The sequence below is a fragment of the Panulirus ornatus genome, chromosome 3, assembly GCF_036320965.1.
Source record: "Panulirus ornatus isolate Po-2019 chromosome 3, ASM3632096v1, whole genome shotgun sequence".
Classification (NCBI taxonomy): domain Eukaryota; kingdom Metazoa; phylum Arthropoda; class Malacostraca; order Decapoda; family Palinuridae; genus Panulirus; species Panulirus ornatus.
Genome location: NC_092226.1, coordinates 45,144,131 through 45,171,608, shown reverse-complemented (window position 1 = coordinate 45,171,608; position 27,478 = coordinate 45,144,131). Strand labels below are relative to the sequence as shown.

General features: G+C 41.7%; 1 protein-coding gene across 1 annotated transcript in view; it reads right to left on the bottom strand.

Annotated features, from left to right (window-relative positions):
* LOC139762511 (uncharacterized) overlaps positions 1-27,478 on the bottom strand; it is an 854,543-nt gene that overhangs the window by 575,587 nt on the left and 251,478 nt on the right. The window contains exon 7 of the mRNA XM_071687495.1: positions 16,022-16,139. Within this exon, the coding sequence (XP_071543596.1) occupies positions 16,022-16,139 (118 nt within the window). The remainder of the gene's footprint in view (positions 1-16,021; positions 16,140-27,478) is intronic.

Here is a 27,478-nt window from a genome sequence, read left to right as displayed (position 1 = left end):
CCCTCAATCCTACTGTACCTAATAACCTTGCTCTTATTCACATTTACTCTTAACTTTCTTCTTTCACACACTTTACCAAACTCAGTCACCAGCTTTTGCAGTTTCTCACATGAATCAGCCACCAGCGCTGTATCATCAGCAAACAACAACTGACTCACTTCCCAAGATCTCTCATCCACAACAGACTTCATACTTGCCCCTCTTTCCAAAACTCTTGCATTCACCTCCCTAACAACCCCATCCATAAACAAATTAAACAACCATGGAGACATCACACACCCCGGCCGCAAACCTACATTCACTGAGAACCAATCACTTTCCTCTTTTCCTACACGTACACATGCCTTACATCCTCGATAAAAACTTTTCACTGCTTCTAACAACTTGCCTCCCACACCATATATTCTTCATACCTTCCACAGAGTATCTCTATCAACTCTATCATATGCCTTCTCCAGATCCATAAATGCTACATACAAATCCATTTGCTTTTCTAAGTATTTCTCACATACATTCTTCAAAGCAAACACCTGATCCACACATACTCTACCACTTCTGAAACCACACTGCTCTTCCCCAATCTGATGCTCTGTACATGCCTTCACCCTCTCAATCAATACCCTCCCATATAATTCACCAGGAATACTCAACAAACTTATACCTCTGTAATTTGAGCACTCACTCTTATCCCCTTTGCCTTTGTACACTGGCACTATGCAACCATTCCGCCAATCCTCAGGCACCTTACCATGAATCATACATACATTAAATAACCTTACCAACCAGTCAACAATATATATATATATATATATTATTATTAGGTGCAACTGGAGGGATGTCTGATCATTATCTTGTGGAGGCTAAGGTGAAGATTTGTATGGGTTTTCAGAAAAGAAGAGTGAATGTTGGGGTGAAGAGGGTGGTGAGAGTAAGTGAGCTTGGGAAGGAGACTTGTGTGAGGAAGTACCAGGAGGGACTGAGTACAGAATGGAAAAAGGCGAGAACAATGGAAGTAAGGGGAGTGGGGGAGGAATGGGATGTATTTAGGGAATCAGTGATGGATTGCGCAAAAGATGCTTGTGGCATGAGAAGAGTGGGAGGTGGGTTGATTAGAAAGGGTAGTGAGTGGTGGGATGAAGAAGTAAGAGTATTAGTGAAAGAGAAGAGAGAGGCATTTGGACGATTTTTGCAGGGAAAAAATGAAATTGAGTAGGAGACGTATAAAAGAAAGAGACAGGAGGTCAAGAGAAAGGTGCAAGAGGTGAAAAAAAGGGCTAATGAGAGTTGGGGTGAGAGAGTATCATTAAATTTTAGGGAGAATAAAAAGATGTTCTGGAAGGAGGTAAATAAAGTGCGTAAGACAAGGGAGCAAATGGGAACTTCAGTGAAGGGCGCAAATGGGGAGGTGATAACAAGTGGTGGTGATGTGAGAAGGAGATGGAGTGAGTATTTTGAAGGTTTGTTGAATGTGTTTGATGATAGAGTGGCAGATATAGGGTGTTTTGGTCGAGGTGGTGTGCAAAGTGCGAGGGTTAGGGAAAATGATTTGGTAAACAGAGAAGAGGTAGTAAAAGCTTTGCGGAAGATGAAAGCCGGCAAGGCAGCAGGTTTGGATGGTATTGCAGTGGAATTTATTAAAAAAGGGGGTGACTGTATTGTTGACTGGTTGGTAAGGTTATTTAATGTATGTATGATTCATGGTGAGGTGCCTGAGGATTGGCGAAAATGCGTGCATAGTGCCATTGTACAAAGGCAAAGGGGATAAGAGTGAGTGCTCAAATTACAGAGGTATAAGTTTGTTGAGTATTCCTGGCAAATTATATGGGAGGGTATTGATTGAGAGGGTGAAGGCATGTACAGAGCATCAGATTGGGGAAGAGCAGTGTGGTTTCAGAAGTGGTAGAGGATGTGTGGATCAGGTGTTTGCTTTGAAGAATGTATGTGAGAAATACTTAGAAAAGCAAATGGATTTGTATGTAGCATTTATGGATCTGGAGAAGGCATATGATAGAGTTGATAGAGATGCTCTGTGGAAGGTATTAAGAATATATGGTGTGGGAGGCATGTTTTTAGAAGCATTGAAAAGTTTTTATCGAGGATGTAAGGCATGTGTACGTGTAGGAAGAGAGGAAATTGATTGGTTCTCAGTGAATGTAGGTTTGCGGCAGGGGTGTGTGATGTCTCCATGGTTGTTTAATTTGTTTATGGAAGGGGTTGTTAGGGAGGTGAATGCAAGAGTTTTGGAAAGAGGGGCAAGTATGAAGTCTGTTGGGGATGAGAGAGCTTGGGAAGCGAGTCAGTTGTTGTTCGCTGATGATACAGCGCTGGTGGCTGATTCATGTGAGAAACTGCAGAAGCTGGTGACTGAGTTTGGTAAAGTGTGTGAAAGAAGAAAGTTAAGAGTAAATGTGAATAAGAGCAAGGTTATTAGGGACAGTAGGGTTGAGGGTCAATTCAATTGGGAGGTGAGTTTGAATGGAAAAAAACTGGAGGAAGTGAAGTGTTTTAGATATTTGGGAGTGGATCTGGCAGCGGATGGAACCATGGAAGCGGAAGTGTATCACAGGGTGGGGGAGGGGGTGAAAATTCTGGGAGCCTTGAAGAATGTGTGGAAGTCGAGAACATTATCTCGGAAAGCAAAAATGGGTATGTTTGAAGGAATAGTGGTTCCAACAATGTTGTATGGTTGCGAGGCGTGGACTATGGATAGAGTTGTGCGCAGGAGGATGGATGTGCTGGAAATGAGATGTTTGAGGACAATGTGTGGTGTGAGGTGGTTTGATCGAGTAAGTAACGTAAGGGTAAGAGAGATTATTTTTTTTCATTATACTTTGTCGCTGTCTCCCGCGTTTGCGAGGTAGCGCAAGGAAACAGACGAAAGAAATGGCCCAACCCCCCTTATACACATGTATATACATACGTCCACACACGCAAATATACATACCTACACAGCTTTCCATGGTTTACCCCAGACGCTTCACATGCCTTGATTCAATCCACTGACAGCACGTCAACCCCGGTATACCACATCACTCCAATTCACTCTTTATTCCTTGCCCTCCTTTCACCCTCCTGCATGTTCAGGCCCCGATCACACAAAATCTTTTCCAATCCATCTTTCCACCTCCAATTTGGTCTCCCTCTTCTCCTCGTTCCCTCCACCTCCGACACATATATCCTCTTGGTCAATCTTTCCTCACTCATTCTCTCCATGTGCCCAAACCACTTCAAAACACCCTCTTCTGCTCTCTCAACCACGCTCTTTTTATTTCCACACATCTCTCTTACCCTTACGTTACTCACTCGATCAAACCACCTCACACCACACATTGTCCTCAAACATCTCATTTCCAGCACATCCATCCTCCTGCGCACAACTCTATCCATAGCCCACGCCTCGCAACCATACAACATTGTTGGAACCACTATTCCTTCAAACATACCCATTTTTGCTTTCCGAGATAATGTTCTCAACTTCCACACATTCTTCAAGGCCCCCAGAATTTTCGCCCCCTCCCCCACCCTATGATCCACTTCCGCTTCCATGGTTCCATCCGCTGCCAGATCCACACCCAGATATCTAAAACACTTCACTTCCTCCAGTTTTTCTCTATTCAAACTCACCTCCCAGTTGACTTGACTCTCAACCCTACTGTACCTAATAACCTTGCTCTTATTCACATTTACTCTTAACTTTCTTCTTCCACACACTTTACCAAACTCAGTCACCAGCTTCTGCAGTTTCTCACATGAATCAGCCACCAGCGCTGTATCATCAGCGAACAACAACTGACTCACTTCCCAAGCTCTCTCATCCCCAACAGACTTCATACTTGCCCCTCTTTCCAAAACTCTTGCATTTACCTCCCTAACAACCCCATCCATAAACAAATTAAACAACCATGGAAACATCACACACCCCTGCCGCAAACCTACATTCACTGAGAACCAATCACTTTCCTCTCTTCCTACACGTACACATGCCTTACATCCTCGATAAAAACTTTTCACTGCTTCTAACAACTTTCCTCCCACACCATATATTCTTAATACCTTCCACAGAGCATCTCTATCAACTCTATCATATGCCTTCTCCAGATCCATAAATGCTACATACAAATCCATTTGCTTTTCTAAGTATTTCTCACATACATTCTTCAAAGCAAACACCTGATCCACACATCCTCTACCACTTCTGAAACCACACTGCTCTTCCCCAATCTGATGCTCTGTACATGCCTTCACCCTCTCAATCAATACCCTCCCATATAATTTGCCAGGAATACTCAACAAACTTATACCTCTGTAATTTGAGCACTCACTCTTATCCCCTTTGCCTTTGTACAATGGCACTATGCACGCATTCCGCCAATCCTCAGGCACCTCACCATGAGTCATACATACATTAAATAACCTTATCAACCAGTCAATAATACAGTCACCCCCTTTTTTAATAAATTCCACTGCAATACCATCCAAACCTGCTGCCTTGCCGGCTTTCATCTTCTGCAAAGCTTTCACTACCTCTTCTCTGTTTACCAAATCATTTTCCCTAACCCTCTCACTTTGCACACCACCTCGACCAAAACACCCTATATCTGCAACTCTGTCATCAAACACATTCAACAAACCTTCAAAATACTCACTTCATCTCCTTCTCACATCACCACTACTTGTTATCACCTCCCCATTTGCGCCCTTCACTGAAGTTCCCATTTGCTCCCTTGTCTTACGCACTTTATTTACCTCCTTCCAGAACATCTTTTTATTCTCCCTAAAATTTAATGATACTCTCTCACCCCAACTCTCATTTGCCCTTTTTTTCACCTCTTGCACCTTTCTCTTGACCTCCTGTCTCTTTCTTTTATACATCTCCCACTCAATTGCATTTTTTCCCTGCAAAAATCGTCCAAATGCCTCTCTCTTCTCTTTCACTAATACTCTTACTTCTTCATCCCACCACTCACTACCCTTTCTAATCAACCCACCTCCCACTCTTCTCATGCCACAAGCATCTTTTGCGCAATCCATCACTGATTCCATAAATACATCCCATTCCTCCCCCACTCCCCTTACTTCCATTGTTCTCACCTTTTTCCATTCTGTACTCAGTCTCTCATTTCCAGCACATCCACCCTCCTGCGCACAACTCTATCCATAGCCCACGCCTCGCAGCCATACAACATTGTTGGAACAACCATTCCTTCAAACATACACGTTTTTACTTTCCGAGATAATGTTTTCGACTTCCACACATTCTTCAAGGCTCCCAGAATTTTCACCCCCTCCCCCAACCTATGATTCACTTCCGCTTCCATGGTTCCATCCACTGCCAGATCCACTCCCAGATATCTAAAACACTTTACTTCCTCTAGTTTTTCTCCATTCAAACTTACGTCCCAATTGACTTCACCCTCAACTCTACTGTACCTAATAACCTTGCTCTTATTCACATTTACTCTCAACTTTCTTCTTTCACACACTTTACCAAACTCAGTCACCAGCTTCTGCAGTTTCTCGCATGAATCATCCACCAGCGCTGCATCATCAGTGAACAACAACTGACTCACTTCCCAAGCTCTCTCATCCACAACAGACTGCATACTTACCCCTCTTTCCAAAACTCTTGCATTCACCTCCCTAACAACCCCATCCATAAACAAATTAAAAAACCATGAAGACATCACACACCCCTGCCGAAAACCTACATTCACTGAGAACCAATGACTTTCCTCTCTTCCTACACATACACATGCCTTACATCCTCGATAAAAACTTTTCACTGCTTCTAACAACCTGCCTCCCACACCGTATATTCTTAATACCTTCCATAGAGCATCTCTATCAACTCTTATCATATGCCTTCTCCAGATCCATTAATGCTACATACAAATCCATTTGCTTTTCTAAGTATTTCTCACATACATTCTTTAAAGCTTATTGATACAGTGGTTAAATTGATGAGAACTACTATTGACGTTTGTGTAAATAAATTAAACATTTCCTTTTTCCATAGCCAGAGGTTGAACCATTATGTGACATTCATTTTTTCATTTCATTTCAAGCTAGAAGTTTCAGTTTTCTAAATTGTTTCTTACATTTTTCACATGTATATATATGTATGTGTGTGTGTGTGTGTATGTGTGCGTGTGTGTGTGTATATATATATATATATCTTTCTTTTCTTTCTCTTTCATACTATTCGCCATTTCCTGTTCCCTATATATATATGTATATATATATATATATATATATATATATATATATATATATATATATATATATATATATATATATATATATATATATAATTTTCTTTTTTTTTTTTGCTTTGTCGCTGTCTCCCGCGTTTGCGAGGTAGCGCAAGGAAACAGACGAAAGAAATGGCCCAACCCACCCCCATACACATGTATATACATACGTCCACACACGCAAATATACATACCTACACAGCTTTCCATGGTTTACCCCAGACGCTTCACATGGGCTGATTCAACCCACTGACAGCACGTCACCCCGGCATGCCACATCGATCCAATTCACTCTATTCCTTGCCCTCCTTTCACCCTCCTGCATGTTCAGGCCCCGATCACTCAAAATCTTTTTCACTCCATCTTTCCACCTCCAATTTGGTCTCCCACTTCTCCTCGTTCCCTCCACCTCCGACACATATATCCTCTTGGTCAATCTTTCCTCACTCATTCTCTCAATGTGCCCAAACCATTTCAAAACACCCTCTTCTGCTCTCTCAACCACGCTCTTTTTATTTCCACACATCTCTCTTACCCTTACGTTACTTACTCGATCAAACCACCTCACTCCACACATTGTCCTCAAACATCTCATTTCCAGCACATCCACCCTCCTGCACACAACTCTATCCATAGCCCACGCCTCGCAACCATATAACATTGTTGGAACCACTATTCCTTCAAACATACCCATTTTTGCTTTCCGAGACAATGTTCTCGACTTCCAAACATTCTTCAAGGCTCCCAGAATTTTCGCCCCCTCCCCCACCCTATGATTCACTTCCGCTTCCATGGTTCCATCCGCTGCCAGATCCACTCCCAGGTATCTAAAACACTTTACTTCCTCCAGTTTTTCTCCATTCAAACTTACCTCCCAATTGACTTCACCCTCAACCCTACTGTACCTAATAACCTTGCTCTTATTCACCTTTACTCTTAACTTTCTTCTTTCACACACTTTACCAAACTCAGTCACCAGCTTCTGCAGTTTCTCATATGAATCAGCCACCAGCGCTGTATCATCAGCGAACAACAACTGACTCACTTCCCAAGCTCTCTCATCCACAACAGACTGCATACTTGCCCCTCTTTCCAAAACTCTTGCATTCATCTCCCTAACAACCCCATCCATAAACAAATTAAACAACCATGGAGACATCACACACCCCTGCTGCAAACCTACATTCACTGAGAACCAATCACTTTCCTCTCTTCCTACACGTACACATGCCTTACATCCTCGATAAAAACTTTTCACTGCTTCTAACAACTTTCCTCCCACACCATATATTCTTAATACCTTCCACAGAGCATCTCTATCAACTCTATCATATGCCTTCTCCAGATCCATAAATGCTACATACAAATCCATTTGCTTTTCTAAGTATTTCTCACATACATTCTTCAAAGCAAACACCTGATCCACACATCCTCTACCACTTCTGAAACCACACTTCTCTTCCCCAATCTGATGCTCTGTACATGCCTTCACCCTCTCAATCAATACCCTCCCATATAATTTACCAGGAATACTCAACAAACTTATACCTCCGTAATTTGAGCACTCACTCTTATCCCCTTTGCCTTTGTACAATGGCACTATGCAAGCATTTTGCCAATCCTCAGGCACCTCACCATGAATCATACATACATTAAATAACCTTACCAACCAGTCAACAATACAGTCACCCCCTTTTTTAATAAATTCCACTGCAATACCATCCAAACCTGCTGCCGTGCCGGCTTTCATCTTCCGCAAAGCTTTTACTACCTCTTCTCTATTTACCGAATCATTTTCCCTAACTCTCGCACTTTGCACACCCCCTTGACTAAAACACCCCATATCTGCCACTCTATCATCAACACCCTATATCTGCCACTCTATCATCAAACACATTCAACAAACCTTCAAAATCCTTGCTCCATCTCATTCTCACATCACCATTACTTGTTATCACCTCCCCATTGGCCCCCTTCACTGAAGTTCCCATTTGCTCCCTTGTCTTACGCACTCGATTTACCTCCTTCCAAAACATATTTTTATTCTCCCTAAAATTTAATGATACTCTCTCACCCCAACTCTCATTTGTCCTCTTTTTCACCTCTTGCACCTTTCTCTTGACCTCCTGCCTCTTTCTTTTATACATCTCCCACTCATTTGCAGTTTTTCCCTGCAAAAATCGCCCAAATGCCTCTCTCTTCTCTTTCACTAATAATCTTACTTCTTCATACCACCACTCACTACCCTTTCTAATCAACCCACCTCCCATGCTTCTCACGCCACAAGCATCTTTTGCGCAAGCCATCACTGCTTCCCTAAATACATCCCATTCCTCCCCCACTCCCCTTACCTCCTTCGTTCTCACCTTTTTCCATTCTGAACTCAGTCTCTCCTGGTACTTCCTTACAGAAGTCTCCTTCCCAAGCTCACTTCCTCTCACCACTCTCTTCACCCCAACATTTTCTCTTCTTTTCTGAAAACCCATACAAATCTTTACCTTCGCCTCCAAAAGATAATGATCAGACATCCCTCCACTTGCACCTCTCAGGACATTAACATCCAAAAGTCTCTCTTTTGCACGCCTACCAATTAACACGTAATCCAATAACGCTCTCTGGCCATCTCTCCTAATTACATACGTATAGTTATGTACATCTCGCTTTTTAAACCAGGTATTCCCAATCACCACTCCTTTTTCAGCACATAAATCTACAAGCTCTTCACCATTTCCATTTACAACACTGAACACCCCATGTATACCAATTATTCCCTCAACTGCCACATTACTCACCTTTGCATTCAAATCACCCATCACTATAACCCGGTCTTCTGCATCAAAACCACTAACACACTTATTCAGCTGCTCCCAAAACATTTGCCTCTCATAATCTTTCTTCTCATGCCCAGGTGCATATGCACCAATAATCACCCATCTCTCTCCATCAACTTTCAGTTTTACCCATATCAATCTAGAATTTACTTTCTTACACTCTATCACATACTCCCACCACTCCTGTTTCAGGAGTAGTGCTACTCCTTCCCTTGCTCTTGTCCTCTCACTAACCCCTGACTTTACTCCCAAGGCATTCCCACATATATATATATATATATATATATATATATATATATATATATATATATATATATATATATATATATATATATATATATACATATATATATATATGTAAAGTCAGGGGTTAGTGAGAGGACAAGAGCAAGGGAAGGAGTAGCAATACTCCTGAAACAGGAGTTGTGGGAGTATGTGATAGAGTGTAAGAAAGTAAATTCTCGATTAATATGGGTAAAACTGAAAGTTGATGGAGAGAGGTGGGTGATTATTGGTGCATATGCACCTGGGCATGAGAAGAAAGATCAAGAGAGGCAAGTGTTTTGGGAGCAGCTGAATGAGTGTGTTAGTGGTTTTGATGCACGAGACCGGGTTATAGTGATGGGTGATTTGAATGCAAAGGTGAGTAATGTGGCAGTTGAGGGAATAATTGGTATACATGGGGTGTTCAGTGTTGTAAATGGAAATGGTGAAGAGCTTGTAGATTTATGTGCTGAAAAAGGACTGATGATTGGGAATACCTGGTTTAAAAAGCGAGATATACATAAGTATACTTATGTAAGTAGGAGAGATGGCCAGAGAGCGTTATTGGATTACGAGTTAATTGACAGGCGTGCGAAAGAGAGACTTTTGGATGTTAATGTGCTGAGAGGTGCAACTGGAGGGATGTCTGATCATTATCTTGTGGAGGCTAAGGTGAAGATTTGTATGGGTTTTCAGAAAAGAAGAGTGAATGTTGGGGTGAAGAGGGTGGTGAGAGTAAGTGAGCTTGAGAAGGAGACCTGTGTGAGGAAGTACCAGGAGAGACTGAGTACAGAATGGAAAAAGGTGAGAACAATGGAAGTAAGGGGAGTGGGGGAGGAATGGGATGTATTTAGGGAATCAGTGATGGATTGCGCAAAAGATGCTTGTCGCATGAGAAGAGTGGGAGGTGGGTTGATTAGAAAGGGTAGTGAGTGGTGGGATGAAGAAGTAAGAGTATTAGTGAAAGAGAAGAGAGAGGCATTTGGACGATTTTTGCAGGGAAAAAATGCAACTGAGTGGGAGATGTATAAAAGAAAGAGACAGGAGGTCAAGAGAAAGGTGCAAGAGGTGAAAAAAAGGGCAAATGAGAGTTGGGGTGAGAGAGTATCATTAAATTTTAGGGAGAATAAAAAGATGTTCTGGAAGGAGGTAAATAAAGTGCGTAAGACAAAGGAGCAAATGGGAACTTCAGTGAAGGGCGCAAATGGGGAGGTGATAACAAGTAGTGGTGATGTGAGAAGGAGATGAAGTGAGTATTTTGAAGGTTTGTTGAATGTGTTTGATGATAGAGTGGCAGATATAGGGTATTTTGGTCGAGGTGGTGTGCAAAGTGAGAGGGTTAGGGAAAATGATTTGGTAAACAGAGAAGAGGTAGTGAAAGCTTTGCGGAAGATGAAAGCCGGCAAGGCAGCAGGTTTGGATGGTATTGCAGTGGAATTTATTAAAAAAGGGGGTGACTGTATTGTTGACTGGTTGGTAAGGTTATCTAATGTATGTATGACTCATGGTGAGGTGCCTGAGGATTGGCGGAATGCGTGCATAGTGCCATTGTACAAAGGCAAAGGGGATAAGAGTGAGTGCTCAAATTACAGAGGTATAAGTTTGTTGAGTATTCCTGGTAAATTATATGGGAGGGTATTGATTGAGAGGGTGAAGGCATGTACAGAGCATCAGATTGGGGAAGAGCAGTGTGGTTTCAGAAGTGGTAGAGGATGTGTGGATCAGGTGTTTGCTTTGAAGAATGTATGTGAGAAATACTTAGAAAAGCAAATGGATTTGTATGTAGTATTTATGGATCTGGAGAAGGCATATGATAGAGTTGATAGAGATGCTCTGTGGAAGGTATTAAGAATATATGGTGTGGGAGGCAAGTTGTTAGAAGCAGTGAAAAGTTTTTATCGAGGATGTAAGGCATGTGTACGTGTAGGAAGAGAGGAAAGTGATTGGTTCTCAGTGAATGTAGGTTTGCGGCAGGGGTGTGTGATGTCTCCATGGTTGTTTAATTTGTTTATGGATGGGGTTGTTAGGGAGGTAAATGCAAGAGTTTTGAAAAGAGGGGCAAGTATGAAGTCTGTTGGGGATGAGAGAGCTTGGGAAGTGAGTCAGTTGTTGTTCGCTGATGATACAGCGCTGGTGGCGGATTCATGTGAGAAACTGCAGAAGCTGGTGACTGAGTTTGGTAAAGTGTGTGGAAGAAGAAAGTTAAGAGTAAATGTGAATAAGAGCAAGGTTATTAGGTACAGTAGGGTTGAGGGTCAAATCAATTGGGAGGTAAGTTTGAATGGAGAAAAACTGGAGGAAGTGAAGTGTTTTAGATATCTGGGAGTTGATCTGGCAGCGGATGGAACCATGGAAGCGGAAGTGAATCATAGGGTGGGGGAGGGGGCGAAAATTCTGGGGGCCTTGAAGAATGTGTGGAAGTCGAGAACATTATCTCGGAAAGCAAAAATGGGTATGTTTGAAGGAATAGTGGTTCCAACAATGTTGTATGGTTGCGAGGCATGGGCTATGGATAGAGTTGTGCGCAGGAGGATGGATGTGCTGGAAATGAGATGTTTGAGGACAATGTGTGGTGTGAGGTGGTTTGATCGAGTGAGTAACGTAAGGGTAAGAGAGATGTGTGGAAATAAAAAGAGCGTGGTTGAGAGAGCAGAAGAGGGTGTTTTGAAGTGGTTTGGGCACATGGAGAGGATGAGTGAGGAAAGATTGACCAAGAGGATATATGTGTCGGAGGTGGAGGGAGCAAGGAGAAGAGGGAGACCAAATTGGAGGTGGAAAGATGGAGTGAAAAAGATTTTGTGTGATCGGGGCCTGAACATGCAGGAGGGTGAAAGGAGGGCAAGGAATAGAGTGAATTGGAGCGATGTGGTATACCAGGGTTGACGTGCTGTCAGTGGATTGAATCGGGGCATGTGAAGCGTCTGGGGTAAACCATGGAAAGCTGTGTAGGTATGTATATTTGCGTGTGTGGACGTATGTATATACATGTGTATGGGGGGGGGGTTGGGCCATTTCTTTCGTCTGTTTCCTTGCGCTACCTCGCAAACGTGGGAGACAGCGACAAAGTATAAAAAAAAAAAAAAAAAATATATATATATATATATATATATGTGGTGTGAGGACAATATGTGGTGTGAGGTGGTTTAATCGAGTAAGTAATAATAGGGTAAGAGAGATGTGTGGTAATAAAAAGAGTGTGGTTGAGAGGGCAGAAGAGGGTGTTTTGAAAAGGTTTGGTCACATGGAGAGAATGAGTGAGGAAAGCTTGACAAAGAGGATATATGTGTCAGAGGTGGAGGGAACGAGGAGAAGTGGGAGACCAAATTCGAGGTGGAAAGATGGAGTGAAAAAGATTTTGAGTGATCGGGGCCTGAACATACAGGAGGATGAAAGGCGTGCAAGGATTAGAGTGAATTGGAACGATGTGGTATACTGGGGTCGACATGCTGTCAATGGATTGAACCAAGGCATGTGAAGCATCTGGGGTAAACCATGGAAAGTTCTGTGGGGCCTGGATGTGGAAAGGGAGCTGTGGTTTCGGTGCATTATTACATGACAGCTAGAGACTGAATGTGAACGAATTGAGCCTATGTTGTCTTTTCCTAGCGCTACTTCGCAGACTTGAGGGGGGAGGGGGTTGTTATTTCATGTGTGGCGAGGTGGCGATGGGAATGAATAAAGGCAGACAGTATGAATTATGTACATGTGTATATATGTATATGTCTGCGTGTGTATACATATGTATACGTTGAGATGTATAGGTATGTATATTTGCGTGTGTGGACGTATATGTATATACATGTGCATGTGGGTGGGTTAGGCCATTCTTTCCTCTGTTTCCTTGTGCTACCTCGCTAACGCGGGAGACAGTGACAAAGCAAAATAATAGAATAAAAATATATATATATACTGCAAGGCAGCGGGTTTGGATGGTATTGCACTGGAATTGACTGTATTGTTGACTGGTTGGTAAGGTTATCTAATGTATGTATGATTCATGGTGAGGTGCCTGAGGATTTGCAGAATGCTTGCATAGTCCCATTGTACAAAGGCAAAGGGGACAAAGGTGAGTGCTCAATTTACAGAGGTATAAGTTTGTTGAGTGTTCCTGGGAAATTATATGGGAGAGGTATTGATTGAGAGGGTGAAGGCATGTACAGAGCATCAGATTGGGAAGAGCAGTGTGGTTTCAGAAGTGGTAGAGGATGTGTGGATCAGGTGTTTGCTTCAAAGAATGTATGTGAGAAATACTTAGAAAAGCAAATGGATTTGTATGTTACATTTATGGATCCAGAGAAGGAATATGATTGAGTTGATAGAGATGCTCTGTGGAAGGTATTAAGAATATATGGTGTGGGAGGCAAGTTGTTAGAAGCAGTGAAAAGTTTCTATCGAGGATGTAAGGCATGTGTATGCGTAGGAAGAGAGGAAAGTGATTGGTTCTCAGTGAATGTAGGATTGCGGCAGGGGTGTGTGATGTCTCCATGGTTGTTTAATTTGTTTATGGATGGGGTTGTTAGGGAGGTGAATGCAAGAGTTTTGGAAAGAGGGGCAAGTATGCAGTCTGTTGTGGGTGAGAGAGCTTGGGAAGTGAGTCAGTTGTTCACTGATGATACAGCACTGGTGGCTGATTCATGTCAGAAACTGCAGAAGCTGGTGACTGAGTTTGGTAAAGTGTGTGAAAGAGGAAAGTTGAGAGTAAATGTGAATAAGAGCAAGGTTATTAGGTACAGTAGGGTTGAAGGTCAAGTCAATTGGGAGGAAAGTTTGAATGGAGAAAAACTGGAGGAAGTGAAGTGTTTTAGATATCTGGGAGTGAATTTGGCAGCAGATGGAACCATGGAAGTGGAAGTAAATCATAGGGTGGGGGAGAGGCCAAAGTTCTGGGAGCAATGGAGAATGTGTGGAAGTTGAGAACATTATCTCGGAAAGCAAAAATGGGTATGTTAGAAGGAATCATGGTTCCAACAATGTTGTATGGTTGCGAGGCGTTGGCTATGGATAGAGTTGTGCGCAGGAGGGTGGATGTACTGGAAATGAGATGTTTGAGGACAATATGTGGTGTGAGGTGGTTTGATCAATTAAGTAATAATAGGGTAAGAGAGATGTGTAGTAATAAAAAGAGTGTGGTTGAGAGAGCAGAAGAGGGTGTTTTGAAATGGTTTGGTCACATGGAGAGAATGAGTGAGGAAAGATTGACAAAGAGGGTATATGTGTCATAGGTGGTGGGAACGAGAAGTGGGAGACCAAATTGGAGATGGAAAGATGGAGTGAAAAAGATTTTGAGTGATCAAGGCCTGAACATGCAGGAGGATGAAAGGCGTGCAAGGAACAGAGTGAATTGGAACAATGTGGTATATCGGGGTCGACGTGCTGTCAATGGATTGAACCAGGGCATGTGAAGCATCTGGGGTAAACCATGGAAAGTTCTGTGGGGCCTGGATGTGGAAAGGGAGCTGTGGTTTCGGTGCATTATTATATGATAGCTAGAGACTGAGTGTGAACGAATGGGTCCTTTGTTGCCTTTTCCTAGCGCTACCTCGCACACATAAGGGGGGAGGGGGTTTTTATTTCATGTGTGGCAAGGTGGCGATGGGAATGGATAAAAGCAGACAGTATGAATTATGTACAAGTGTATATATGTATATGTCTGTGTGTGTATATATATTATCCCTGGGGATAGGGGAGGAAGAATATTTCCCACGTATTCCCTGCATGTCATAGAAGGCGACTAAAAGGGAAGGGAGTGGGGGGCTGGAAATCCTCCCCTCTCTTTTTTTTTCCCTAATTTTCCAAATGAAGAAACATAGAAGGGGGCCAGGTGAGGATATTCCCTCAAAGGCCCAGTCCTCTGTCAATAACGCTACCTTGCTAACGCGGGAGATGATGAATAGTATGAAAGAAAAAAGAAAAGTGTATATATATGTATACGTTGAGATGTATAGGTATGTATATTTGCGTGTGTGGACATGTATGTATGTACATGTGTATGTGGGTGGGTTGGCCATTCTTTCGTCTGTTTCCTTGCGCTACCTCACTAAGGTGGGAGACAGCGACAAAGCAAAATAAATAAATAAAATAATGTGTATATGAATGGATGGGTCATTTTTTGTGTTTCCTGGTGCTACCTCAATGATGCGAGAAACGGTGATCAAGTAAAATTAAATAAAAGAATAAATTGTAAAGAAAGTATATTTCATCATTATCATTGTGTAATAAAGGCAGCAAGTATGAATTATGTCCATGTGTATATATGTATATGTCTGTGTATGTATATAAATGCATACGTTAAAATGTATAGGTAAGTATATGAGCATGTGTGGACGTGAATGTGGGTGGGTTGGGCCATTCTTTCGTCTGTTTCTATGCGCTACCTAGCTAATGCCGGAGACAGCAACAAAAAAAATAAAATAATAATAATAACAATATAGCTTATGAGATGATGTTCATCCTTCTCTTCTCCTTTGGTTATATCCCAACATGAGAAAAATCAAGTGAATAAAGAAAGGCACATTTCATTTCACACAACTGGAGTCCTAAACCCGAACCAAGTGCACTAACAAAATGCTAGGAGGCCCAGTTCCCTTGGGTAAATTTGCCATCCTGCTTTTCTTTGCTTCAGAAAAAAATTAGTGTTAATACTTAAAACTGTTTGAAGTGAAAGTCATTACTAACATCCAACTTTGACTGCACGTTCACACAAAAACGTTTGGTTGCCTGTTTGACATCTCAGCATGTAGTCTGCTGCTTCTTGATGTGTGATTTGCACACGAATAGTAGATTCATTTAACACCTGCAAAAAAAATAATGATTAGCTGGATGGGCATTTGATTGCTAAGATAACTAAAACATAACATGTAAATTTCTAAGGATATATCAAGTGAGCTGAACCTCAGTACACTAAACAAAAGCTTAACTTTCATAAGGAAACAAGTGTCTGCAGATGATCCTCCAATAATCTTGTAACCATAATAAACCCATGAACACCAGAAGTTATAAATGTATATTTGGGAGCAGCTGAGTGAGTGTGTTAGCAGCTTTGATGCCCAAAACCAGGTTATAGTGATGGGTGATCTGAATGCAAAGGTGAGTAATGTGGCAGTTGAGGGAATAATCGGTACACATGGGGTGTTCAGTGTTGTAAATGGAAATGGTGAAGAGCTTGTAGATTTGTGTGCTGAAAAAGGATGGGTGATTGGGAATACCTGGTTTAAAAAGAGAGATATACATAAGTATATGTATGTAAGTAGGAGAGAAGGCCAGAGAGCATTATTGGATTACGTGTTAATTGATAGGTGCGTGAAAGAGACTTTTGGATATCAATGTGTTGAGAGGGGCAATTGTAGGGATATCTGATCATTATCTTGTGGAGGTGAAGGTGAAGAATTGTAGGGGCTTTCAGAAAAGAAGAGAAAATGTTGGGGAGAAGAGAGTGGTGAGAGTAAGTGAGCTTGGAAAGGAGACTTGAGTGAGGAAGTGCCAGGAGAGATTGAGTGCAGAATGGAAAAAAGTGAGAGCAAATGACATAAAGGGAGTGGGGAGAAGGAGTGGGATGTATTTAGGGAAGCAGTGATGGCTTGTGCAAAAGATGCCTGTGGCATGAGAAACGTGGGAGGTGGGCAGATTAGAAAGGGTAGTGAGTGGTGGGATGAAGAAGAAACATTGTTAGTGAAAGAGAAGAGAGAAGCATTTGGACAATCTTTGCAGGGAGATAGTCAAAATGACTGGGAGATGTATAGAAAGAGGCAGGAGGTCAAAAGAAAGGTGCAAGAGGTGAAAAAGAGGGCAAATGAGAGTTGGGGTGAGAGAGTATGGTTAAATTTTAGGGAGAATATAAAGATGTAGAAGTAGAACCTTCAGACACAATTGAAAATGTGAAGGAAAATAGTGAAATTGGAGAAAAAATGTAGCTTAGACATTGAAGCTTATTGATACAGTGGTTAAATTGATGAGAACTGCTATTGACGTTTGTGTAAATAAATTATACATTTCCTTTTTTCCATAGCCAGAGGTTGAACCATTATGTGACATTCATTTTTTTCATTCATTTCAAGCTAGAAGTTTCAGTTTTCTAAATTGTTTCTTACATTTTTCATATGTATATATATGTATGTGTGTGTGTGTGTGTATATGTGCGTATGTATGTGTATGTGTGTGTATGTGTATATGTATATATATATGTATATTATCCCTGGGGATAGGGGTGAAAGAATACTTCCCACGTATTCCTCGCGTGTCGTAGAAAGTGACTAGAGGGGACGGGAGCGGGGGGCCAGAAATCCTCCCCTCCTTGTATTAACTTTCTAAAATGGGAAACAGAAGAAGGAGTCACGCGGGGAGTGCTCATCCTCCTCGAAGGCTCACAGTGGGGTGCCTAAATGTGTGTGGATGTAACCAAGATGTGAAAAAAGGAGAGATAGGTAGTATGTTTGAGGAAAGGAACCTCGATGTTTTGGCTCTGAGTGAAATGAAGCTCAAGGGTAAAGGGGAAGAGTGGTTTGGGAATGTCTGGGGAGTAAAGTCAGGGGTTAGTGAGAGGACAAGAGCAAGGGAAGGAGTAGCAATACTCCTGAAACAGGAGTTGTGGGAGTATGTGATAGAGTGTAAGAAAGTAAATTCTCGATTAATATGGGTAAAACTGAAAGTTGATGGAGAGAGGTGGGTGATTATTGGTGCATATGCACCTGGGCATGAGAAGAAAGATCAAGAGAGGCAAGTGTTTTGGGAGCAGCTGAATGAGTGTGTTAGTGGTTTTGATGCACGAGACCGGGTTATAGTGATGGGTGATTTGAATGCAAAGGTGAGTAATGTGGCAGTTGAGGGAATAATTGGTATACATGGGGTGTTCAGTGTTGTAAATGGAAATGGTGAAGAGCTTGTAGATTTATGTGCTGAAAAAGGACTGATGATTGGGAATACCTGGTTTAAAAAGCGAGATATACATAAGTATACTTATGTAAGTAGGAGAGATGGCCAGAGAGCGTTATTGGAATACGTGTTAATTGACAGGCGTGCGAAAGAGAGACTTTTGGATGTTAATGTGCTGAGAGGTGCAACTGGAGGGATGTCTGATCATTATCTTGTGGAGGCTAAGGTGAAGATTTGTATGGGTTTTCAGAAAAGAAGAGTGAATGTTGGGGTGAAGAGGGTGGCGAGAGTAAGTGAGCTTGAGAAGGAGACATGTGTGAGGAAGTACCAGGAGAGACTGAGTACAGAATGGAAAAAGGTGAGAACAATGGAAGCAAGGGGAGTGGGGGAGGAATGGGATGTATTTAGGGAATCAGTGATGGATTGCGCAAAAGATGCTTGTGGCATGAGAAGAGTGGGAGGTGGGTTGATTAGAAAGGGTAGTGAGTGGTGGGATGAAGAAGTAAGAGTATTAGTGAAAGAGAAGAGAGAGGCATTTGGACGATTTTTGCAGGGAAAAAATGCAACTGAGTGGGAGATGTATAAAAGAAAGAGACAGGAGGTCAAGAGAAAGGTGCAAGAGGTGAAAAAAAAGGGCAAATGAGAGTTGGGGTGAGAGAGTATCATTAAATTTAGGGAGAATAAAAAGATGTTCTGGAAGGAGGTAAATAAAGTGCGTAAGACAAAGGAGCAAATGGGAACTTCAGTGAAGGGCGCAAATGGGGAGGTGATAACAAGTAGTGGTGATGTGAGAAGGAGATGGAGTGAGTATTTTGAAGGTTTGTTGAATGTGTTTGATAATAGAGTGGCAGATATAGGGTGTTTTGGTCGAGGTGGTGTGCAAAGTGAGAGGGTTAGGGAAAATGATTTGGTAAACAGAGAAGAGGTAGTGAAAGCTTTGCGGAAGATGAAAGCTGGCAAGGCAGCAGGTTTGGATGGTATTGCAGTGGAATTTATTAAAAAAGGGGGTGACTGTATTGTTGACTGGTTGGTAAGGTTGTTTAATGTATGTATGACTCATGGTGAGGTGCCTGAGGATTGGCGGAATGCGTGCATAGTGCCATTGTACAAAGGCAAAGGGGATAAGAGTGAGTGCTCAAATTACAGAGGTATAAGTTTGTTGAGTATTCCTGGTAAATTATATGGGAGGGTATTGATTGAGAGGGTGAAGGCATGTACAGAGCATCAGATTGGGGAAGAGCAGTGTGGTTTCAGAAGTGGTAGAGGATGTGTGGATCAGGTGTTTGCTTTGAAGAATGTATGTGAGAAATACTTAGAAAAGCAAATGGATTTGTATGTAGCATTTATGGATCTGGAGAAGGCATATGATAGAGTTGATAGAGATGCTCTGTGGAAGGTATTAAGAATATATGGTGTGGGAGGAAAGTTGTTAGAAGCAGTGAAAAGTTTTTATCGAGGATGTAAGGCATGTGTACGTGTAGGAAGAGAGGAAAGTGATTGGTTCTCAGTGAATGTAGGTTTGCGGCAGGGGTGTGTGATGTCTCCATGGTTGTTTAATTTGTTTATGGATGGGGTTGTTAGGGAGGTAAATGCAAGAGTTTTGGAAAGAGGGGCAAGTATGAAGTCTGTTGGGGATGAGAGAGCTTGGGAAGTGAGTCAGTTGTTGTTCGCTGATGATACAGCGCTGGTGGCTGATTCATGTGAGAAACTGCAGAAGCTGGTGACTGAGTTTGGTAAAGTGTGTGGAAGAAGAAAGTTAAGAGTAAATGTGAATAAGAGCAAGGTTATTAGGTACAGTAGGGTTGAGGGTCAAATCAATTGGGAGGTGAGTTTGAATGGAGAAAAACTGGAGGAAGTGAAGTGTTTTAGATATCAGGGAGTGGATCTGGCAGCGGATGGAACCATGGAAGCGGAAGTGGATCATAGGGTGGGGGAGGGGGCGAAAATTCTGGGGGCCTTGAAGAATGTGTGGAAGTCGAGAACATTATCTCGGAAAGCAAAAATGGGTATGTTTGAAGGAATAGTGGTTCCAACAATGTTGTATGGTTGCGAGGCGTGGGCTATGGATAGAGTTGTGCGCAGGAGGATGGATGTGCTGGAAATGAGATGTTTGAGGACAACGTGTGGTGTGAGGTGGTTTGATCGAGTGAGTAACGTAAGGGTAAGAGAAATGTGTGGAAAATAAAAGAGCGTGGTTGAGAGAGCAGAAGAGGGTGTTTTGAAGTGGTTTGGGCACATGGAGAGAATGAGTGAGGAAAGATTGACCAAGAGGATATATGTGTCGGAGGTGGAGGGAACGAGGAGAAGAGGGAGACCAAATTGGAGGTGGAAAGATGGAGTGAAAAAGATTTTGTGTGATCGGGGCCTGAACATGCAGGAGGGTGAAAGGAGGGCAAGGAATAGAGTGAATTGGAGCGATGTGGTATACCGGGGTTGACGTGCTGTCAGTGGATTGAATCAAGGCATGTGAAGCGTCTGAGGTAAACCATGGAAAGCTGTGTAGGTATGTATATTTGCGTGTGTGGACGTATGTATATACATGTGTATGGGGGGGGGTTGGGCCATTTCTTTCGTCTGTTTCCTTGCGCTACCTCGCAAACGCGGGAGACAGCGACAAAGTATAAAAAAAAAAAAAAAAAAAAAATAAATAAATAAAGATGTTTTGGAAGGAGATATATAAAGTGCATAAGACAAAAGAACAAATGGGAACATCAGTAAAGGGGGCTAATGTGGAGGTGATAACAAGTAGTGGTGAAGTGAGGAGATGGAATGAGTATTTTGAAGGTTTGTTGAATGTGTTAGATGATAATAGTGGCAGATATAGGGTGTTTTGGTGAAGGTGGTGTGCGAAGTGAGGGGGTCAGGGAGAATGGTTTGGTAAATGAGAAGAGGTGGGGGGGTGATTGTGTTGTTGACTGGTTGGTGAGGATATTTAATGTATGTATGGTTCATGGTGAAGTGCCTGAGGATTGGTGAAATGCATGCATAGTGCCACTGTATAAAGGCAAAGGGGATACAAGTGAGTGTTCAAATTACAGAGGTATAAGTTTGTTGAGTATTCCTGGGAAATTATATGGGAGGATATTGATTGAGAGGGTGAGGGCATGTACAGAGCATTGTGGTTTCTGAAGTGATAAAGGATGTGTGGATCAGGTGTTTGCTATGAAGAATGCATGTGAGAAGTACTTAGAAATAAATGGATGTGTATGTAGCATTTATGGATCTGGAGAAAGAATATGATAGAGTTGATAGAGATGCTCTGTGGAAGATATTAAGAGTATATGGTGTGGGAGGTAAGTTGCTAGAAGCAGTGAAAAGTTTTTATCGAGGATGTAAGGCAGTTGTACGAGTAGGAAGAGAGGAAAGTGATTGGTTCCCAGTGAGTGTCGGTTTGCAGCAGGGGTGCGTGATGTCACCATGGTTGTTTAATCTGTTTATGGATGGGGTTGTTACGGAGGTGAATGCAAGAGTGTTGGAGAGAGGGGCAAGTATGCAGTCTCTTGTGGATGAGAGGGCTCAGGAAGTAAGTCAGGTGTTGTTCACTGATGATACAGCGCTGGTTGCTGATTCCAGTGAATAAATGCAGAAGCTGGTGTCTGAGGGACAAGTTAATTGGGAGGTAAGTTTGAATAGAGAAAATTGGAGGAAGTGATGTGTTTTAGATATCTGGGAGTGGATTTAGCAGCGGATGGAACCATGGAAGGGGAAGTGAGTCACAGTGTGGGGAGGGAAGAAGGTTCTGGGAGTGTTGAAGAATGTGTGGAAGGCGAGAAAGTTTTCTCGGAGAGATATATAGTATGTATTTGTCAGAGGTGGAGGGAACAAGGAGAAGCGGGAGACCAAACTGGAGGTGGGAGGATGGAGTGAAAAAGATTTTGAGCAATCGGAGCCTGAACAAGCAGGAGGGTGAAAGGTATGCAAGGAATAGAAGGAATTGGAATGATGTGGTATACCTGGGTGGACTTGCTGTCAATGGATTACACATGACAGCTAAAGACTGAGTGTGAATGAATGTGGCCTTTGTTGTCTTTTCCTAGCACTACCTCGCGTGCACGTGGGGGCAGGGGGGTACCATTTCATGTGTAGAGGAGTGGAGACGGGAATGGATGAAGGCAGCAAGTATGAATGTGTACATGTGTATATATGTATATGTCTGTGTATGTATATGTATGCATATGCTGAAATGTATAGGTATGTATATATGCAGTTGTGGGTGTGTATGTATACACATGTGTATGTGGGTGGCTTGGGCCATTCTTTCATCTGTTCCCTTGCAATACCTAGCTAACACAGGAGACAGCAATAAAATATGATAAATAAAAAAAATCTATTTCCATGTCAGAGATGCCACATCACCCAATTTCACCATACAATTATGATGCAAAAGGGCCCAACATTACATAACATTGCCCACCTACTCCTGTGTGAATGTTAGATAACAGTGAATACTGACAGCCCGTGGATGGGCAAGCAAGGGTAGCTGTTTACTGGAATGGGTAAAAAGAGCTTATGATAGTAGATGACAGTGATGTTACAACGCCAAAATTCAAAAAACAATTACATCGTAAAATAGCCCAACATTATGTAACGTTGTTTGGCTTCTATCATATGAACATTAGGTAACGTTGCCCACCATAAATAGGTTAATTTATAGGCATGTAAAAGAGAGACTGGATGTAAATGTGCTGAGAGGAGCATCTGATGGGATGTCTAATCACTATCTAGTTGAGGCAAGAATGAAGATTTGTTGAGTTTTTCGAAAAAAAAAAAAGGATACAACATCGGGGAGAAGAAAAAGGTATGAGTACGTGAGCTTGGAAAAGGGACCTTTTGAGGGAAAATCAAGATGGATTCAGTGAAAAATGGTGAATAGCAAAATCAATTAAGCAAGGGGAGTGGGTGAGGAATGGGAGGTATTTAGGGAAGCAGCAAATTACATGTTCGAGAGATGCATGAGGCATGCAAAAGGTGGGGAGTGGGCAATTTAGAAAGCAAAGTGAGTGGTGGAGTGATGATGTAAAGTTGCTTGTGAAAGAGAAAAGAGAGGTATCTTGGTGATACTTACAGGGAAGGAGTGCTAATGATTGGGAGATATATAAGTGAATGCAGTAAGTCAAGAGGATGGTGCATGGGTTGAAAAAGAGGGCTAATGAGAATTGGGGTTATAAAGGGTCAGAAAACTTTCGGGAGAATAAGATATTTTGGAAGGAGGTAAATAATGTGCAAAGGACAAGAGAACAAATAGGAACATCAGTAAAAAGGGTGGGAGCTTGTAAAAGGGGAAGTGATAATAGGTTGTGACGAAGTAAGGAGGAGTGAGTATTTTGAAGGATTGTTAAATATGTTTGATGACAGAATGGCAGATGTGGGGTGTTTTGGTTGGGGTGGTATGCAAAGTGAGAGAGTCATGGAGAGTGGTTTAGTAAAGAAAGAGGGCAAAAGCCTTGCTTAATATGAAATGTGGCAAGGCAGCTAAGTGGATGATATTGCTGTTGGATTCATCAAGAAAGGGGCAGACAGTGTAGACAGGTTTGTAAGGATTTTCATCATATGCATGGATCATGGAGAGGTGCCTGTGGATTGGCAGAATGTATGGATAGTGCCACTGTATAAAGGCAAGAGGTATAAAGGTAAGTGTTCAAACTACAGAGGAATAAGTTTGTTGAGTATACCTGGTAAGTTGTAAAGGAAGGTACTGACTGAGCAAGTTGAAAGCATGTACAGAGCATCAAATTGGAGAGAAGAAGCGTGTTTTCAGAAGTGGTGGAGGATGTGGGCTCTTCAGAATGTGTGCAAGAAATGCTAAAACAGATGGATTTGTATGAAGCAGTTATGAATCTGGAGTAAGCATATGATACAGTTGACAGAAATGCTATGTGGAAGGTCTTAAGAATATATGTGGGAGGAAAGCTGCCCTAAACCAATACAGCACCAGTATAGAATCTATCATACCTATTTTTGCCCTCACAAATGATGACTATTCTTTCCACACATTCCTTAATGCATCTAGAACATCTGCCCCCTTACCCAAGCAAATTCATTTTCACCACCCTCTTCCAACCCATGTCATTTCCTCTTTTCCTAAAGGCACTACAAACTCAGCTGTCCCCTTCAGTACATTCACGTCCAAGTCTTTCCTTTGTATGCCTATCATAATCTAATAATGGCTGCTCACCAGTAACCCTGTTCACCTACATATACATATGTATGTACTTTTTTCTATATCCAGGTGTTCCCACTCATCAGTTCATTTTCAGTACACATTCGACAAGCCGCTTAACACTTTCATTTACATATCTATATTGAACTTTCTTCCAGATGGTGGTAGTCTCTGCAGAATTCACCTATTGTGACAAAGGCAACTCTTAGCAGCCAAAATATGTCAAAACATTTATTGGCAGAGGATTTAAACAAATAATGCAAATCTTGGTGCTCATATAATGATTCTCAGCACTTGCTACAAAAGTAAACATATGATGAATCCCAGCATTTAAGGGCTAATCTTACTGAAATGATACTAATAATTCATTCTGGGAAGAGGTAAATAAGTGCTTTGACAGTTTTCATGAAAGAAGTCAAATCTTAGTGCTACAAGATTTGAATGTGATGGTAAGTGGCAACTGAGGGTATTATCAGGGGGATAGGGGTTCCTGGTGTAAATAAAAATAAAGAAAACTTGTAAGTTGAAAAATGAATGCTGAATGGGAATATATGATTTAAAAAGAGGCTCTTACATAAATATAAGTGAATGAGTGAGGATGAGGGTCACCTGGATTTACTAGATCATGAGCCAATGGATAGCAGTGCAAAGAAGAGGTCTTTCAATGAGGATGTCCAGAGAGAACCAAGAGGGGCAGCAGATGGAATGTCTGGTCTTTTCTTGGTAGAGGCAAGTGTGAAAGCTTGTGGTGGTTTTAGAAAATAAGGAAATGATACATGTGAAAATTGTGAAAACAATGAGCAACCTTGAAAAAGTGGCCCATACACTGAATTACCACAAGAAATTCAGAGAATGGCATGTATGGCCCATATACTGAATTACCATGAGAAATTCAGAGAATGGCATGTAGAGGATGAGATGTGGACATATGAGAAAGTACAGTAGTGGTGGAATTAGAAAGATGCTATAACTGAAAGAAAAAAGGAAGGCATATAGACTGAATCTTCATGGAAGATGCAAGAGACTGAGAGAAATAGTGGCAGGAGATCAAGAGAACAGCATGCAAGGTGAAAAAACTGATATATGAGAGAAGCTTAGAGACTACAGATGAACTTCAGAGAGAATAAGAAAATGTTTTGGAAGGAGGTAAACAGTAGGAGGAGAACAGGAGAAAATAAAGGGTGACAGTTTGAAGAAGGGATCAGTAAGAGGTAACAGGCAAAGATAAGGTGAAAAAGAGATAGCATGCAAGTATTGCAAAGCATTTATGAATATGGCAGACGATAGGGACATGCTTGCCATTTTGATGGACTTATGAATATGTCAGATGATAGGGAGATTCATGTATGTTTGAGACAAGGTTACATGTAGAATATGAGTAATTGAAAATGTTACAGTGAAAGGAGAAGTGGTAGTGAAAGCCTTAGACACAAAGAAGTGTGGCAAAATGGAAGAAGTAAAAGGAATAGCAGATAAGTTTCTCTAGAAAGAAGCCAAAAATACTGATGATTGGTCTGTTGTGCTATTCAACATTTGTAAGGCCTAAGTTGAAGTACCTGAGTAATGGCAAAAGGCATGTGTAATGCCCCTCTATAAAGGCAAGGAGGACAAATATATAAGTTCAAATCAAATAAGCCAGTTGAGGACATCAAGTAGGTGTATGAAAGCGTGGTGAATGAAAGGGTGGTGAATGAAAGGGTGGTGGCATCAAGAGAATTTGACTGGTGAGGAGCAATATGGTTTCAGGTGAAGCAGAGAACTTGAACCAAGTGTTTGGTTTGAAAAATAAGTCTAACATAATTGGAGAAAGACAATGAACTGTGTGAGGCAATTAGAGATTTGGATATAAATGTATGGTTAAGTTGACTAGTATGATGTGTGGAAGCTGCTACAAATATATGAGGTAAATGTAAAGGTGATAATTGCAGTAAGAAGTTCTTACTGGAAGATTATGGCAAGTAGGAGTGAAGGAGGAAGATCCATATCAAGAAAGAGTCAAACAGTGAGGGACAGTTCTACCATATGCTGGGATTGGTAGGGCATGGTAGGAACATGTAATGTTTTTGCAAATGACAAAGATCAGATGGAGCTCCAGAGAGAATCTTTAGAAGCTGATGAAACAATCTGGGAGAATGTGTGAAGGGAGAAAAACTGAGAGTAAATGTAAACAAAAGTAAGGCAATGAGGTGCAGCAGGGCAATTACAAGAGAGACAGGCATGCAATTCTAACTGGGTATAACAAGGAGAAATCGAGCAATCTTGGCAACTGGGAGTGCATGTGGCGGCAGATGGAACAATAAAACCTGAAAAAAATTTGTCATACGAAAGATAAGAATGAGAGTCTAAGTACATTAGTAATTGTCTGGAGTGTCTGTATGGGCAAAGATGAGTGTGCTTGAAGGTACTGTATAATAGTCCCAACAGAGTTTTAGGGATGTGAACCTTGGGCCTAGAATGCAAAAGAAAGGAAAAAAGTGGACATAGTGGAAATGAGTGCCTCAAGATAACAAGCAATGTGAGGTGGGTTGATCATGTAAGGAATGACACTGTAATGGAAAGGTGATTGTAAGCAGTGACTTACGGTTAACTACAGTGTACTAAAATGGTTCAGAAACAATAAAGACACAATAAAAGGAAGTGGAGGGAGCAAGGGGATGGGGACACATAGAAGGATGGACAAAAGAAGGCTTTAGGGTATCAAGGACTGAAAATTCAGGAGGGCAAGAGGCATGCACTGGATACAATGAAATGTGCTGAAGTGGTAATAGGGAATGATATGGTGTCAATGGACAGAACCAGGGCATGAGAAAGTCAGCTCGAGATAAGAGCAAATGAAGCCATTGTTCATATCATATATTCTTGACACTACTTTGCTGAAGCAAGAAAGGCATCACAAAAGAAAGTACCAAAGTAACAAGGCTGTAACAAAACAGAGGTAAAAAGCTATATACTTCATCCACTTATACCTTTTTCTTTAGCAAACATCATATCACAAAAAGCTCCTCACAAAACTCCATTTGCATACTTCATATAATAAAACAAAATAACCTTGTTAATAAATCTATTAGGCATCATAAAGGTTTTTCCATACTCCACAAATGGAA